Here is a 13,601-nt window from a genome sequence, read left to right on the forward strand (position 1 = left end):
TACACACATGTACATATGTATATGCATCTATGAAATAAGATACTCAAACACATATGCCAACTTATGTACAAAAAATTTACAAAATATATATATATAGTTTGCATGTGTGTTTTTGTTTAGTATGGTATTTCATACAACAGGATTTTATGGCTTATATGTGCAATTCATTGCAATTCAATGATTATTGAGAGATACACAAATAAACCTCCCTCAAAAGCACGTTGTGTCATATTTGACATTTACTTTTCAACGTGAAATAAAGTTTTACATGTTTTTTTTAAATTTAACATTAAAATAATGATAAATGCATAATCAAGAAATTCAAAGCTGGTTTCACCCAGGGGTCCGTTCTTCGTACCTCGATTAATACATCTGAGATGATTTGAAAGATGCCAGATCTTCTAACTGTGATAACTGATATTTGGCTAATTTGGTTCTTCAAACTAATTTGTGGATTTGATTAAAATATCTGGATTAAGTTGTTTGAGATTACTGCACATTCTCGTGTTCCCCGAAAAGGGCAGATGTATCAATACTCGAAAAAACAATCAGCAATGCAGTGATTGGCTGGCGGTAAGACAGCAACGTAATGACATCATATAATTAAAAAAAGACACCTGACAAAATAACTTGACAAATTTCTGGACCTTTAGAAGGAAACAGCCAAGCAAACAAAATGACAAATGTTATAATAGATAAATGAAATGTGCACTGTTTTTTTATTTTCTATTTATTTTTTTATTTTTTTACATGATTCCCAATTATTTATATTCCCAATTTCTAATATTTGTACAGGCTTTACATTTTTATTTCAATGTTTTAATTAGCAATCCATTTAATTTTATCTTTCAAGCAGATTTGTTACGTGACAGTATTAATTAAAGTTTCTTAAGAGTCAAGATCAAGTTATCTGCATCTCCTGCGCTCCATCAAGCCAATCCCATAATATCTGTCACCACTCAAATTAATGCACAGCTCAAATGAACTGTATCTATTACAATTATAAAGTAATTATTTTATCACTAATAAATCTTTCTTTAAAAAAAAACAACTGGCTGTGTCTATGGTATTATAGACTACACAACATTATTATATTATTTTCAAATTCATTTTTAAAGTATAATTATTTTAAATTATTGTCCCTGGACCAGTAGGGTGTTCTTGTAATAAAGTAGCAGTGGCTGGGACAGATTTTAAGTTTCAATTATGCTTAAAAGGATGCGATCTAATCCTCTTTACATGAAATAAGCTGCTCCCGAGTAGGTTTAAGCTTACAGACCTGTTGCTATGACAGCAAGTCCAGGATGAGCTTCGAAGAACCAAATGATCCAAGATCATGCGAAATCCTCAACAATCAAATCCAGTTAGCAATGTACGAAAAACGGACCCCTGTACGTGTTCATCTTGAATTATTACTAACAATACAAAAGCTATTCTTACATTTACATTATAGAATACTCTACTTGATTAAAATAAAAAAAATAAAAATCAATCAGAGGGAAGAAGGCATAAAGTAGGTTCCGTAAAACAGGTTTTTCAGCAGTTTTGATCATGTTAATCATGACAAGTTTAATTTAAAATATCTTACTATAATCATATCTTTTACAAAAAACAGAACAATACTTAAGGTTAAACCTTGTGTCATCACTCTTAAAATGAATTGGATGATGCATAGAACGGTCACTCCTCATAGACACACAGCGTGGCTCTGCTTCTGATTTCTTCTGATGAACTGAACTATAACAGAGAGATTAAAGATACACTGAGTACTTTCATAGACGTATCTATCTGTGTGAGCAAATGTTAAAATATCAGATGAAATAATGAAATAATCACATGATAAAACATCATAAATATATGTCCATTAATGAAATATTGTACCTGAAATGTTGTGGATGACCTACAGACTCGTCACTCTTCATAAACACACAGCTGGACTCTGCTTCTGATCTCTTCTGATCAACTGAACTATAATAAAGAATACTTTTAATTACTGCATTAATATTAACTTTTCATTTAAAAAAAAAAAAAAAGACACCATCTTTTCATTTTTACTATGTTGATACAGAAACCATAAACTAAAGTTCTTTCATAGACTATCTGCCATAATAATCAATAAGAATACCATAACTATATAAAACACCACCACAATATAAATATGACACACAGCTCTGGCTTTGATCTCTTCTGCTGAACAGATTTAATGATGCCATTCATTTTAATAAAGGTCCTTTAGTATATAAAACAGGGGTGTCAAACTCAGTTCCTGGAGGGCCACAGTCCTGCAGAGTTTAGTGTGTGTTTAATTAGGGTTGGAGCTAAACTCTGCAGGCTTGGGCCCTGCAGAAACTGAGTTTGACACCCCTGATACAAAACCATGATCCACACTCACAAAAATTCATTTAGCATTTTATTTTACATTAATCACCAGCAGGACAAAACACAAACGTTTTAGCTCAAGGCCTTCTTCGGTACATTCAAAGGACCATTAAAAATAAAACATCAAAAAAAAAAAAAAAAATTTCATAAGGATGCTCTGTAATCTTTCCGTTTTAAATAAAATTCTTATTTTTAACTTGACAAAAAAAAAAAAAAAAAAAGTGTTGAAAGGGTGTTTGTTGTGATTATTTAGATCTGGTGACTTTGTTCATACATTCTCACAGGCAGCATTTAAACACATCATGGACACCTGTAGGGGGAAAATACTCACCAATAAATGTTGTGTATTTCACATATTTACAATTTTTGTAGGGCACTTACGTTTAAGAAGTTGTTGTTAAGTATTAGCTTATTATGTTTATGTGGAAATGTTATTAATTTAATTTTTACATTTTTCATAATCTGCCTGTAAATTTTTGTATCATAGGGGATACATTGCCTTTTGGGGGTATAAATCAAGAATTGTTTTTTTTGTTTGTTTTTTTTACATAGAGACTCTGTGGTCTATAGATTTTAGACTTTGTAGCCTATTTCAGAAAATCAGTTCAATACTTCAAACTCTTAAATAATCATGTATTGTCAATCAATTATTCATTAATTTAGTTAACAATACTGAATTTAGTTTTAGGTCAACAATACATGGATGTTTTTCAGGCATGTGTGTGTATATATATATATATATATATATACATACATACACACACACACACACACACACACACACACACACACACACACACACGTATACATATGTATATTATGCATCTATGAAATAAGATACTCAACAAAAACTTCTGTATAAAAATGTACAAAACATATATAGTTTGCATGTGTTTTTGTTTAGGATTGTATTAAGACATCAGGATGTTGCATGTCTCATATATGCAATTCAGTAATTACTGAGAGATAGACAAATAAACCTTCCTCAAAAACCTGTTGTGACATATTCGACATATACTTTTTAACATGAATTTTTTTTTTTAACTTTTTAACAAACGAAAAAAAAGAAGAAAAGAAATGCATAATCAAAAAAAAAAAAAACAAGCTGGTTCAGCCCAGTAGATGTTCATCTTGAATAATTACAATATAAAAATTATTTTTACATATAAAAATCATGAAAGATTTCACAGCAAAAATACTTTACTATCAGAAGGCATGAGGTAGATTGAGTACAATAGGTTTATCAGCAAAGTTTTGATCATGTTAATAATTTATAGGCCCTAGAAATTTGCGTATCAAATATGATACATACACAGCTATATTCGTAAATAGACGGCAGTTGTGGCCTAATGGTTAGAGAGTCGGACTGCTCTGTGGGCGCACCTGGATGGGAAAAATACAGAGCACAAATGCCAAGTATGCTATACCACACTTGGCCACACACTTCACTTTCACTTTCCAAATATTATCTAACACAATATTAAAACAAATGTTTACTGTAAGTTATGAGAATCAAATATTTAAAAAATGTAGCTGAAATGTTGTAACGCGCATTGCCAAACATGCATTCTCCTTTCAATCAGTTTATAGCCGCGAAGGGTAAATATGGTAGGCTATATATTCAAAGTCCTACCTGCATTCTGGAGAAAAATCTTGATCTCGGGGTGTTTGTGTGTCGTCATCCATGATTAAGCTGAACAGACAGAAGAGTGAGAACTCCCAACACTACTCTGTGTGGAAATGACAAACTAATCAATCAGCTGAACGGATCCTGAGAGTCGGAGAAACAGCCTTCACTCAAATAGCCTACACAATGTTAGTCTTATGTGAACACAAACGCTAAAATGAACCATAGATAACACGAAACAGCAACGAAACCATTTCATTTACTTTAAAATAGGAATATCAAACATGTCAAAGAACACACGTCCCTCAGGAAAAATAAGAAAGCGGAAGTCACCTGCAGCATCGACTCACCTGCGCTTCGTCGGCCAGTGACGTCACACACATTCTCCACCGCTCGCGACACTGACCGTGGATCTTCTTCTTCTATTTTAATGGCACATTAAAATAACTCACGATTTTCTACATTTATAATCAATTTCTTCTGTATGTTTTTTCCATGTATATAAAACCAGACATTTAAATGTTTCCATTCGTTCTAAGACATTATGTAATATTAATTCATGATGTTTTGGCATTTTCATTTTACAGGTATATAGCACACAAGGTGATTTTCAGGGAGACCTATAGCAAATTCTGTCTAATGGGCCCAGAATCTATAGTGACTCCACTGCTTCTCAGTCCTTCTCAGTTATCAAAAGTCTGCAACAGCGAGAAGAATTGTCACAAAATAAGTCACGTCCCAAATCTTCAAGCTTTAAGTGGTTCACACAATTTACACTTTGCACAGAAAGAAAAATAACATTATTCTGTGTTCCTTCCAGAGGATGTAGAACCTTAAAAGGAATCATTTCTAGCTCCATAATACAGGTCCAACAAGACAAATATATAATGTAACTTTAATGTCATATAACAAAGAAAAATAGGAATAAGGCGATTAAGAATAAAAGAAAAGCAACACCTTCTACAGCAGTTATGGAGAAACACAAGAGTCTATGTGCATTTCTACACTCACACACATTCTCAAAGGAAGTGAATGGTGACCAATAATAAGCTCAGGAGGAGACCGTAAGGAAAGGCTGAAAGAGGCCTTTAAAATCTGTTGTTTATCATCATATACTGTTATTCTCATGAACTGTAATAGTGATCATTAAGAAATGTAAATACTGTTTTGCGGTGCTAAATTCCCTACACCTTCTACCTTATTTTATTTATTCTCAGGTTAGGTAAAGAAAGTCAAGTCTGTCCTGTCCCATAAGCATTTGAATTTTCATACTCACAAAATAGGTCACAGAAGACTTCTCCGTGGTCTGTTCTGCTCAAGTTAATAAATCAGAGTCTTCAGGTAGGCGAGCTTCTTAGTTATAATTAAGTATAGTTTTATAGTATATAGGGTAAATACATTACAAATAAAATACTAATATAAAAAACAGAAATAAAAACAAAGGTATATAATATGCAAGCTTGGTTGTTTAGAGGCATCTCTGGCAAGGCACCGGAGAAGCTGTCACACAGAACCAGCATCTGATTTTCTTCATCGTACTTCAGTCCTTTAGACAGCAGGTGGATTCCAATGTCTTGAGACGTCATGAGGTCTGGAAATTCCCTAAGAAGATTCCTATATAAAGTCCTCCATTTTCTAATTTTTCTTCTCCGAGACTTTCTTCTAAGATACCTCATTCGCTGCGTCTGCAACACATCATTCAACAGTAACATTCCTTTCCTTAAAGCTCTTGCTAATACATCTTTCATTCCTAGCTATCTTCCTATTGATATATGCTATAACATTTTCTTAATAAACTACTTTCAATAAAACAAATACAATAACATGTGTGGTCCCTTTCTTAATAAACTACTTTCAACACATATAATAACATTACAATTTTATGCACAAAATGAGCTCATTTCAAATTTGATGGCTGCTACAGGTCTCAGAATAGTTGGGACGGGGGCATGTTTACCATGGTGTAGCATCTCCTCTTCTTTTCTAAACAGTTTGAAGACGTCTGGGCATCGAGGTTATGAGTTTCTGGAGTTTTGGTGTTGGAATTTGGCCCCATTCTTGCCTGATATAGGTTTCCAGCTGCTGAAGAGTTTGTGGCCGTCTTTGACGTATTTTTTGTTTAATGATGCGCCAAATGTTCTCTATAGGTGAAAGATCTGGACTGCAGGCCAATTCAGCACCCGGACTCTTCTGCTATGAAGCCATGCTGTTGTAATAGCTGCAGTATGTGGTTTTGGATTGTCCTGCTGAAATACACGTCATCTGGAGGGGAGCATATGTTGCTCTAAAACCTTTATATACCTTTCAGCTTTCATAGTGCCTTCCAAAACATGCAAGCTGCCCATACCATATGCACTTATACACCCCCATACCATCAGAGATGCTGGCTTTTGAACTGAACGCTGATCTCCCTCCTCTTTAGCCCGGAGGACACGGCGTCCATGATTTCCAACAAGAATGTCAAATTTGGACTCGTCTGACCATAGAACACTTTTCCACTTTGAAACAGTCCATTTTAAATGAGCCTTGGCCCACAGGACACGACGGCGCTTCTGGACCATGTTCACATATGGCTTCCTTTTTGCATGATAGAGCTTTAGTTGGCATCTGCAGATGGCACGGCGGATTGTGTTTCTCGACAGTGCTTTCTGGAAGTATTCCTGGGCCCATTTAGTAATGTCAATGACAGAATCATGCCGATGAGTGATGCAGTGTCGTCTGAGGCCCGAAGACCACGGGCATCCAACAAAGGTTTTCGGCCTTGTCCTTTACGCAGTGGCAGTGCTAGGGTGCGGGGCTTGACGGGGCTATAGCCCCATCAGAAACTTGCTTAGCCCCGGCACAGCCCCCCCAAGGATTTCCAAATGATTTTCCTGTTTTTTAACTCTCGGTGTCACTCTCATTAACATTGAAAAATAAACATTAAAACCTAAAAAAAAAAGAGTGCCTAATATGTGGCCTATAAACAATTGATAATATGGGGAAGGGGTCAAGCAACTCAAGTAAGCAACATGCAAACTTCAATTAACTATAGAGAAAGTGAAAGTAAAAAAAACTGATAGCTAACGCTGCATTAACGGCGCATATTCTCTCTGAGACAACGAGAGACGAATCTACTCTAACTTATGCTGATAACGGTATATAACTGTCTAAAATTATTCCCTTAATATATCTCTTGTGGCTCGTATAGTGAAAAACAAGAGAAGAAACGTATTTCGCGTTAAACAGGCTGTTTTTGAAAGTCAGTGCCTGAAATAAAGCTGCTCTAAATTTTAATTGATGACTGCAGTGTTAATAATTTTAATTATACACTGTAAAAAGCCAACTTTCAAAAAGTCCTCCTAATAAACATAAAACAGTAAAATGAACTATGATATTTTCATTGGAAGTGTTCATGCATTATACTAAGTTGATTCAACAAATTCGTTGCTTAAATGTTAAAAACATGCAATATTTTGTTGGTCTAACTAAGAAGTTTAAGTTTTCATTGATTCTAACATTTCTTGTTAGCACGTGCGCAGTTTGAACCTTGAACGCATGCGCACTTTGATACTTCAGCTACTTCGGCTGTATGACGCAGATTTCAAAAGTTGATGCTGACGAGGGTGATATCGTGCCTGGTATGTAGTAATAATATTTTATAATCGATCAATTTTATTTGCCATGTATAATGAATGTGGTCTTCTCAAACTTACGGCCTAATCTATTTTGCAGCGTGTTTCTGTTTTCGCGCACTTTTGTGTGGTTGTCGATGCTAACGTGAAGGACGAGTGGCGTCGTGCTTGATCGATCCAGCTTTTCTATAAAATTAAGTAAGTACTTTTTTTTATTTTTTATAATCGACTGTATTTTATTTGCCATGTATAATTAATGTTTTGCTCTTCTCAAACTGACGGCCTAATCTATTTCGCAGCGTGTTTCTGATGTTGTGCACATTGAGTTCTTTTCAAAGCTGACGTGCCAGATAAATCCAGCTTTTCTATAAAATCACTGGTACGTAGTTATCATGTTTTATAATCGACTGTATTTTATTTATCATGTAAAAAATGCATTGACCGTGTAGACATCTTCCTATATTATATGGGTTTGGATTAACGTGGGTTAGAGTAAAAGATGACAGAATCATTTTTGGGTGTACTGTACCTTCACCTCCTAAAGCAGAAAGAACAAATGCAGATTTTATAAACAAAATATATGTTTGTTTGTTTTTTGTTTTGTTTTTTTAAGGTGAGTGACATTACCAAACATCGTAAAACAACGGCTCTTGAGGGATTGCTACTTTTCCTGCTTGAGAAGTCAGCAAATTTGCTCAAGATATGCCTGGTAAATTACCATTTTCATACCCTATTTCCAAATCCATTTGTAAACTATATATATTTTACATGTATTCAGTTTATTTACACAACAAACAATAATAATAATAATAATAATAGGACGTGTATTCGTACAGAACGGTTCACCGGGCAAATTCCAAATGGAAGGGCAGGCACGTGCCCTGCTCACCCAAAAGTCCCCACTCCAAGGACTCTACCTTTTGAAGGGAGTAGGACATAGGGATTATCACTTCCATTTGGAATTTGCCCAGTGAACCATTCTGTACGAATACACGTACCGTTGCACCTCTAAATAATAATAGTAATTATTATTATTATTATTATATGTAAATTTACACTTCCATTAATACCTACCTCCCATCCATTATTCTCCCAGGATACGAATTCTGTGAACTGCTGCACCAAAGGTGTAAAGATTGGAATTCTGACTGTGGAGGAAGATGATGTTGCCGGTGTTACATCGCAGCCCACTGTTATCAACATGGCCATAATCTTGGAGGAGGCCATTGTGCTTGAGGACATTAAAGATCTTCCATCTGCATTTGCATATTTGTTTGGCCTCTTATATGCATTTAACATGGAATATCTGAAAGAATTGAAGTACACTTTTGAAGTCATCATGGATCTAGGTGGTACCTGCTCAGCTAGAGTGCAGTCATTGAAATCCAAACTTTGCTAAATGGATGAAGCCACTTAAATGACGTTCTTGCGTTGGCTTTTTTTTAATACTTTTATACTTAATGACTACAAAAAACACCTGTTTTCATTCAGTGTGCTAATTACTGCTAAGGTTTTTGTTTATTTGTTTGTTTGATTGTTTCAGCCTTTGCCTTAAAGGGAAAATTCACCCAAAAATGAAAGTTCATTATTTACTCACTCTCATGTTGTTCCAGACCTGTGATTTTCTTTCTTTTTCTTGAACACAGAAGAAGATATTGTGAAGAAAGCTGACAACTAAAGGGTTGACTGTCATAATATTTTAATCCTATGGCAGCCAGTCAGTGACTACCTTCAACTGATCGGTTATCAGCATTCTTCACAATATCATCTTCTGTGATCAAAAGAAGAAAGAAAGTCAGGTTTAGAAAAACTCCAGTTGTAAATTAGAGTAAATGATGAAAAACTTTCATTTTGGGTGAACGATCTCTTCAGGCTGGAGTTTCTCCTAGTGTTTTTTTTTTTTTTTCCTGGACAAAGTAATTGTATTTTATTTCTGTGTAGACACTCTACTTCCAAAGATCTGGGTCAAGATTCGATTACAGGCATATCAGTGTATGTTCTGACAAGAAAAAAGTACAGTGTACTTATAGCTGCTGAGTAGGGTTTGTAGTGTACTCGGATGCTTTATTTTTTCTTATATATATAATGGCAAATTGTTTTTGAGGAACATTTAGGTTGATGTTAAAATATGCAGAATAGAAGTTTTCACATAATTGTTACTTTAAAATCTACCAAAATGTTAAGTACATTTGCAAATGTGCCTCATGTCACAGGACAGCTAACATTGTATGGTATAATTAACACCGGTTTTGTGGATTTCTTTAACATTCAATGCATTGAATTCAGTGTATAATGTTAAGAAGTTAAAAGGCAATATTTGATACTGTTATGTCATTGCTGTGCATTGGACACAGAATGTTTAAATAAAAAAAATTATTTGACCTATGTTATGGTCTCTTCTTTAATTAGACTATTTAAATAATATATAATAAATCAGTCTAGGCCTATTTGTTCAGTAAACAAAACATATTTAGTTCTGTAATTCATTAGGTAAACATGACAATTTATGTTGTGTCAACTTGTAACCTTAACGTAATCTTTTGAGTTGGGTGGACTTCAGTCCCTGTTTGTTGAGTTTACTCAAAAAAGCGCTTGCGATAGGTTGCCTTATTATTTTAAGTTTACTCAACTTTTTTTTTTTACAGTGTAGGCTTATAATTCATTGTATAAATTAATAGACCTGTTTAAAAAACCTTTTTAAAAACCTTTTCAATGAGGAGTAAGCGAATAGCCTATTTTATTATCCTCAGCGCATCATGCGGTGATTATTGCGGGGCAATAATTTCATGTAATTTAATAATAAAAGTAATCTAATAATAATAATAGGCCTAATAATAATAACAGGCCTACATTAATTGGAAATGCTAAATCCTCTTAATATTGCCAATTTTTGATGCTTATCTCTGGCTGTCATCGCCACATGATACGATGCAAATCAGCACAGGGAGGTTATCACCCACCCGCAATGTGTGCCCGTGTGGAAATAGTTTTATGAATTGTAAAAATTTTTTTTTTTTAAATGTAGTTTTTACTGAATTAAAAAAAGAAAAAAAATCCAACTTTCTCTCTTTTCTATATTTGTTCATAAATTATATTACTTTGTAAGTGTCATGTTTGGCAGTTGGCATTAGAAGTTATATTAATAATAACTGGCATATGAGAAGTTTAATACCACAGAAAAAAAAAAATGCATTTTTCGAAGCTGCTGTATATAAAAAACTGATACCTAAAGTTTATTACTTTCTCTCAATTTATTTAGTTTTTTAGCACTCCCTCTGAACTGTTAAGCCCTCCCCTTAGCACCCCCAACCAAAAAATCCTGGAGCTGCCACTGCCTTTACGCACAGAGATTTCTCCAGTTTCTCTGAATCTTTTGATGATGTTGTGCACTGTAGATGATGAGATTTGCAAAGCCTTTGCAATTTGACGTTGAGGAACGTTGTTTTTAAACTATTCCACAATCTTTTTACACACTCTTTCACAGATTGGAGAGCCTCAGCCCATCTTTACTTCTGAGAGACTCTGCCTCTCTAAGACATCCCTTTATAGCTAATCATGTTACAGACCTGATGTCACTTAATTAGTTGCTAGATGTTCTCCCAGCTGAAGCTTTTAAAAATTTCTTGCTTTTTCAGCCTTTTGTTGCCCCTGTGCCAACTTTTTTGAGACCTGTAGCATGCATCAAATTTGAAATGAGCTCATTTAATATTTGATATGTTATCTATGTTCTATTGTGAATAAAATGGCTCATGTGATTTGAAAGTCTTTTAGTTTTAATTTTATTCAAATTTAAAAAACGTCCCAACATTTCCGGAATTCGGGTTGTAAGACCAAGTAAAGAAGGCAGGCAGTTTGATACACGCTCTGAACCACTGGTTCCAAACAATTGAAGGTTTTGAAGCTTCATTACTACCCATTACTATTTCAAGTGAATCATTTTGTGAAGCAATTGGTTCAAATTGATTGAAAGTTTCGAAACGTTTAATTTCTCTCATCACTACACACGTGTGAAATATTACAGGCAGCAAAGGATACATCTATACTGCCTTAAAAAATTCATCAGTTTCCATATGAGATACTTGATCAGTACAACAACATATGAGAATGACAACATATTTTACTCCAAACCCATGTTATAGCATCAATAGACTGTTTGAAATAACCTCCTTCTGTGAACAGATGTGGCTTCTTATCACAGAATGAGACAGAAATTAAATTATTTTACAGTATTATATACAGTGATAAAGGCTGTGTCGATTGCCCTCACTGTATTCTAAATATACATTATCCTTATGAAAAATACCCGAGATGGCTTGAAGAGCACAGATAAGCCATACACTGTTGCAATGGAGAGCTAATTCTCTTCATGTTCAGTCACTAATTTTCCGCACTCATTTTCATGGGCTAGTATAAAAGGAGAAAGTGATATGCCGTCACACACACGAGAGACAGCATGATGCTGTGTGTCTCTGTGTCTTCAGTCTCTGTTGATTGTGTGACTGTGACGTCTCTGTAGCGGCTCCTTATTCACCATCAGCTGATCCTGAGGAAACTAGACTGACGTCTAAATACTGAGAGTCCTGCAATAAAACACACAGAGAGTCACGTATGAGTCTGAGACATTACTGCTGTCACATCACATCAGCAGATCCAGCTCAGAAACACACAGTATATTCATATTACAGACAGAGATATGAATGAACAACTGATCATAGATTAATAACAATAAATGATCAGCAACTCTATCACTTAAGAGACACTGTAAGAGATTAAAATATTCATATATTAATAAATCAGTAACATCACAGAATTAAACAGTTTAAAGTACAGACACTAAATTGGAGCTGAATTATCTTGTTGTCTTCAATTACACACACAGGAGGTCTGTTACTGAACTTGGGTCATTTTAAAAATTGTTTGTTTAAATAAACAAACACTCACGATAGTATAATGTCTCCAGTTTATAATGTGGATCGTCCTTCAGATCAGAGAGTAACTTCACTCCTTCATTCAATGACAGATCCAGGTGTGTCAGGTGTGAGGGGTTTGATCTCAGAGCTGAAGCCAAAGCAGCACAACCTTCATCTGTGACGCCACAATAAATCAACCTGTAGAGAACAATGACACAATGTGAATTGTAGTTGAAGTGTGTGTAGTTTGTTATTGACTCTGGTCTCAGAGCAGGAGAGGAGATATAATGACAAGCATTGCCACACTGCTGCTGATAGATTGAGATTTCTGCATGTTGATGCTCAGTGCTGCTGTTTGAAACTGTCATGTGCTTCAGGACTGAACAGACACACAGAGCTGAATGTGAGATATTGTTTGATAGTGATATAAGGACGGATCTGTCTGGAGAAACAGTCACTCGTTCCTCTAATAAATACCTACAGGAGGACATCTGCTTCACAGGAGCCATGTTCCCCATTACATTTAATTTATTAACTCTTGTGATCAAACACAGAATTGTGTCATGTTTGCTCTCATCTGGCAGCTTAAAACTTAATAGAAATGTATGGGACTCAATAGAGATACTCAAGGTCTTAATATACAAAGTAATAACTATTGACAACACATGCATTGAGATCATGTTAATGAGCTTTTCTTCTCTCTCATCACCTAATTACCTCCAGCTTTATTGTGTTTGGTGTTTATATTCCACTTTGATGATCTTTATCTTCTTAAATAATGCTTTTCTCAGGATATAAGACACGGATGGGCAAAGGATGCGATCAGTCCTGGAGGGTCACTGTCCTGCAGAGTTTAGCTCCAGCCTTGATCAAACTCACCTGCCTCTAACAGATTATACTAACAGACCTACCAATCTCTGTGTAAAAATAATATAATGCTGCTGCCATCTTTCTAAAGTAATTTTTGTCAACTGACCCTCCTCTACAAAATAGTGGATTACTCAATTACCCACCTTATACTTCACGCTGAAGTAAGCCTGTGGGCAAGACTTCCAGTTCAAAAGCACTATA

At 34.9% G+C, this 13,601-nt stretch overlaps 1 protein-coding gene and 1 long non-coding RNA gene across 4 annotated transcripts in view; one reads left to right on the forward strand and one right to left on the reverse strand.

The window, feature by feature from the left end:
* Positions 1-4,386, reverse strand: part of LOC131541729 (NACHT, LRR and PYD domains-containing protein 12-like) — a 66,925-nt gene extending 62,539 nt beyond the window's left edge. The window contains exons 1-4 of one of the 3 annotated variants that reach the window (XM_058777662.1): positions 4,357-4,386; positions 4,013-4,109; positions 1,882-1,968; positions 1,624-1,737 (exon numbers count right to left, since the gene is read on the reverse strand). In XM_058777662.1, the coding sequence (XP_058633645.1) occupies positions 1,624-1,737; positions 1,882-1,968; positions 4,013-4,065 (254 nt within the window). In that variant the 5' untranslated portion in view covers positions 4,066-4,109; positions 4,357-4,386. Of the gene's footprint in view, positions 1-1,623; positions 1,738-1,881; positions 1,969-4,012; positions 4,317-4,356 lie in introns of those variants that run through there. The other 2 variants (XM_058777663.1, XM_058777664.1) reach the window with 2 other exon arrangements.
* Positions 4,387-7,609: 3,223 nt separating this feature from the next.
* LOC131541734 (uncharacterized) lies at positions 7,610-9,416 on the forward strand. The gene is made up of 5 exons (XR_009271569.1): positions 7,610-7,626; positions 7,721-7,818; positions 7,920-7,999; positions 8,234-8,329; positions 8,717-9,416. It is a non-coding gene; the product is annotated as an uncharacterized LOC131541734 (long non-coding RNA).
* The last annotated feature ends 4,185 nt before the right edge of the window (positions 9,417-13,601 follow it).

This window comes from Onychostoma macrolepis, chromosome 05, assembly GCF_012432095.1.
Source record: "Onychostoma macrolepis isolate SWU-2019 chromosome 05, ASM1243209v1, whole genome shotgun sequence".
Classification (NCBI taxonomy): Eukaryota; Metazoa; Chordata; class Actinopteri; order Cypriniformes; family Cyprinidae; genus Onychostoma; species Onychostoma macrolepis.